The sequence below is a fragment of the Limanda limanda genome, chromosome 21, assembly GCF_963576545.1.
Source record: "Limanda limanda chromosome 21, fLimLim1.1, whole genome shotgun sequence".
Classification (NCBI taxonomy): Eukaryota; Metazoa; Chordata; class Actinopteri; order Pleuronectiformes; family Pleuronectidae; genus Limanda; species Limanda limanda.
In genome coordinates this window covers 14,748,227-14,752,851 of record NC_083656.1, presented here as the reverse complement: position 1 = coordinate 14,752,851, position 4,625 = coordinate 14,748,227, and the positions used below count along the sequence as shown (strand labels likewise).

The 4,625-nt window shown below is 41.8% G+C and overlaps 1 protein-coding gene across 1 annotated transcript; it reads left to right on the top strand.

Annotated features, from left to right (window-relative positions):
* The first annotated feature begins 257 nt into the window (after positions 1-257).
* pdap1a (pdgfa associated protein 1a) lies at positions 258-4,351 on the top strand. The gene is made up of 6 exons (XM_061094519.1): positions 258-421; positions 1,249-1,331; positions 2,659-2,733; positions 3,416-3,540; positions 3,702-3,853; positions 4,239-4,351. Exons 1-6 carry the CDS (start codon positions 409-411, stop codon positions 4,271-4,273), a joined length of 483 nt encoding a protein of 160 aa, XP_060950502.1. The 5' UTR covers positions 258-408; the 3' UTR covers positions 4,274-4,351.
* Positions 4,352-4,625: the final 274 nt, after the last annotated feature.

The window sequence follows — 4,625 nt, the reverse complement described above, 5'->3', positions numbered from 1 at the left end:
CTCCTGCAGTGTGTAAAATGCTATATAACTATAAAATACTATAGAGTAATAACACTGTCTTATAATTAGTGGGGGTAGAAGAAACTGTCTCCGCTGTGTTGACCTCACTTGGCTTAGAATTAAAAGAATTCCTTCATTGCTTCAAACTGTTCGAGAGTTTTATGAGCTGATGCAGTGGCGGTGATCGCCCTGAGGGGGGCAGCGATGCGCCGCCGATGCGTTGAGGCGGTCAAGAAGAAGACAGCGGATGACGTCACGGGTCTTCACTTGACGTGTGTGCTGCGGCAGCGGGAGACTTTCCAACCTTTTCACTCCGGGCTCTTTAAACTCCCGCTTCTACCCGCACGACCGTCCGCTTCTCCGGAGACACAGCAGCCGAGTCCATCCGTGTGAACACCGCTTCCAGTCATGCCTCGAGGGGGTGAGTGCTTCTGCTCCGAGTGGTGTAACGTGCTCCTTGTGTAGCTAGCTAACTGTGGCTAGCGAGCTGTTAGCCGAGGCGGTATGATGAAGCCTCTCATGCTTAGCTTGTAGCATGCTAACCGGTTAGCATCGCGTTTCACGGGTCTGAGCCACTCGGGGGACAACGAGGCAAACGCACCGGTTGTCACTTTACGTCTCGGACGCATGGGCGCCGACCCAGCTACGAGCTAGTTTGTTATTCAAACACAGAAAACTGTTTGTAGGGTTTGTTGTTTGAAGCTAGGTGTGTTTAGCCCCCAGTACCATGTGCACAGGCACCGCTTGGGCTTCCTTTAAAGAGCACAATGGTGTGTTTTTAAACTCCACGTTGTTAGTTGTTGTCACTGTTAGCAGGGTTAGGGTTATGGTTACACTTCATAGTAAAGCACCGAGTAGCAATTCAGCTCCACGTCTTTATCTTATGCTGAGTAGACACAACAGAACGTTTGCCGGCCCTCAGTGAACCTCAAGTGTGACTCATCTCCCACCACACAGTCTCCGCGTAATATCGTGAGATCTTATATGTTGAGCTGTACATGGACTGGACTGTACCTGTTCCCCTAACTACACGGGTCCTCATACATCATTGTATTTAAACTAATTCTAAATGAAACTAGTTATGACTCAAGTGTGACTATTGATTCATTTGAGAAAGATTGTGTTGGTGTCTGCCCTCAGATTCTGACACCCAACTGTCGTGAAAGTAATTGAGCCAACTTGTTTGAATGTTTTTGAAGTTGTCACATTGTTGATTGTCCATTGACATCTCTGACGACCGTGTTGCAGGGAAAAAGAACCACAAGGGCCGGGGAAAGCAGTTCAGCAACCCCGAGGAGATCGACCGACAGATGAAAGCACAGAAGGAGTTGGTGAGTGGCAGACCTGTATTTACTCCAATGAATAAATGTTCAGACATGAATTTAGGAGAACGTCCGCGCAATAGGCTTCGTACGTTGTCTGGAGTTTGCCTTTCACATATGAAGAACACAGTAGGAGATTCCCTGCGAAGGTGCCTTCACGACAACAGAATAATGTGTTATTAATAGGGGTGGAAATTGGTTAAAAATGTGACTATTCGATAGTATTGCGATATTTGGGCCACGATTCAATATTATTACGATTCTTAACATATTGCGATACAGCAAATATTGCGATGCGATTCATGTCCACCATATTATTCAAAGGTATGACCAAAAATGAGGAAAATAAGACTGCTCAACGTCTGTGAACAACATTGTCTTCTACACATTAACTGAAGTGCCAAAACTAAGAAAGGGTAGTGCTAAAACTTTGTCCTTGAACATTCAGGACACAGGACCTTTTGTAATTATTTTCTGAATAGGAGACCTCTCACATGAATGCTGAGCTCCCAGCACATAACTTACAATTATTTAAATGCAATACAGTAACATCAAGCAGACATAATAGAACCTGAGAATAATCATATAAATAAGAGTAACTTAGAGCTTCAGTCAAATTGAGAAAAATAAACAAAAATGTGTATTGCTAGTCCAGTCCAGTTGGCTGCAAGGTCATGAACCAAAATGTTAAATTAGTTTGGGAATATTGGCATTTTGGTTCAGACTCTCCTCGTCATGCTTTGCCAGCCAGGGGCTGTTACATATATAATTAAATATTGCAAAAATTGTAAATAAAGTATTAAAAAAAAGAAGTAGTAGTAGTACTTTGTGCTACTGTATCGATATAAGTGCGTGCGCAAAATATCGTGATACTGAACAGAATTGATTTTTTCACCGACCACTAGTTATTAAAGTGTTCAATTGAGGACTGATGCAGCATGGACGTGACATAAATTCAGCTGCAGAGATCGATGTCACAATAGCCCTTTATTGCCAAAAGCTCTCAAATCCTATCTTTCTAAGTTGACATATTCGTCAGTGTCTTCTACTTGTATCGGTCATCTTTTTTATTCAGAGATAATATATATATATACATTTTTTTCAGTTTGACCTACATCGCATGTTAAAAACCTTATAAACACGCCTACTAGCTCGTGGTGAATCATCCAGATAATCTTCTGCTGATTTCTCACTTGAACTTTATCTGGGGTTTTTTACCAGGGGGCTGGCAGGCAGGAGAAACTCCATCGCAACTGACTAATTTATTTTCCCTATCATTTAAGAGATTATCTTGCCTTCAGTGCATGTCTGAAAGCAGCGTTTGTGTGTTTAACAGGAAGAAAGTGGCGGTGCAGAAAAAAAGAGCGATGACGAGTCTGAGGAGGAGAGCAGCAGCGATGAAGAGTCTCTGGTGAGTGATGAGAAGGTTAAGTGGGTGCTTATTTATTCTATGAGGCAGTTGTGTTGAATTAATCCTTACTGTTTAAATTAATCTATGATCCTCTGGTGATCTATGAGCTCCTCTGTGATTTTGTGTTTCATCTTTATTTCTATGCCATAAGAATTTAGTTCTACAGTGTGACACCTGTTTTCACTGTGCATCTCAACTCTAGATATGTTATTTTACCACTCTTTTTCTATTTCCCCCTCCAGCTGCTCGTATTATTTGGATCAACATAATTAATCTCTCTAATCTTATTGAAAATCTCCTGAAAATATGTCTGCAGATTTGAGAAGTAGAAAGTTCCAGACCAGCAGAGAGCGGAGAGGCATAGATCACCCAAAAATTAAAATTCACTATCTACTGTACTCCCCAGTATGCCGATGAAGGGGTGGTGGAAGTGTTTGAATAGAACACGTCTCCATGTGCACTTTTTGCCAGTTATCAGAGGGAATGAGAATATGCAGTCGGTCTGAAATGTTTTTGTTTTTGAAGGATAAACATACTCCTGAATAATTGACTACAGAAATCTTCACAGTAGACTTGCAATATACTGAAAGATTGGCATTTATTTACAAGCTGTGTGTTGCTAGCTGGAGTCGTCTTCCTCTTTCACTGAGGTTATAAAATTATTTTTTTTCCCTGTACACAGTCCAGAAAGAGGAGTGGAGTGGAAGGGCTTATAGAGATTGAAAATCCAAACCGTGTGTCCCAAAAGAACAAAAAGGTGACTGAAATAGATGTCGCTGCACCCAGAGAACTGAGTCGCAGAGAGAGGTTAGTGTCACTCAAAAAGGATACATTTGATTTGTTTGTTTGTTTTAGTTTAAGCTCCTGAAATTATAAACTGTCTCTTATCCTGGTTTCTAGCAACGGGTTCTTATTTTGTACGAGAATAAATTGATTTATCTTATGTGAATTCTTCTCTGTTCTTTCAGAGAGGAGATAGAGAAGCAGAAATCTAAGGAGCGCTACATGAAACTCCATCTTGAGGGGAAGACTGATCAGGCCAGGGCCGACCTCGCCAGACTGGCCATCATCAAGAAACAGAGGGAGGATGCGGCCAAGAAGAGAGACGATGTCAAGAAAGGTGAGAAAACACAACCATGAACTCTGACCCATTCTGTAAATTTAAAACATTGCATAAATGAAGTGGTGATGTTGCATATTACATTGTTTTTAATTCATAGTACTAAAAATGCAATATAAAAGCGAGCACTCGCATCACTTCTGGTTATTTCAGTTGTCACTTTACTCTGTAACTGCCTTGAACAGTTTCCTTCAGTTCAGTAAAGAAACTAGACCTGTGTGTTCACAGCTTCTTAAAAAGCTCAGTAAACGTCTTCATCAACAACAGAGTTATTGCAGTGTTATCGTTTTTGTGGATTTCAGGAAATATACAAATTCACAAACTTCATATTCTGTTTATCATGTTTGAAACCAAAGGCCTTACGACTACTTTTTTCTTCAATCAGACAAAGAAGCAGATGACGGCAAAGCAAAGCGCTAGTGCTCCATCTGTAAGCTTCATCATGCACTTCAGTCTCAGAGGGATGGAGAGAGGAGGAGATCTGGAGGAGGAAAAGGAGAACGGGAGGGGACCAATGCAAGAGGTGTGAGATCAGGGGTGCTCCTGAACTCCTATCCCTCATTTCAAATCGGAGCGTTGTGGGTCTTCCATAACAGCGTTGTCAGGACGGGGGGAAACGGGTGGAGAAAAGCAAGAGGAAGAGGATTGCAACATTTGGGATGCCTCTAGTTTTCTTTGAAATTCCTTGAAATTCCAAGAGGAGACAATCGCAGGTTTTCCAAGTGCTTCACTGCCTCTTTACTCTTTGCCATCGACCAGAGTTTTAATTCTG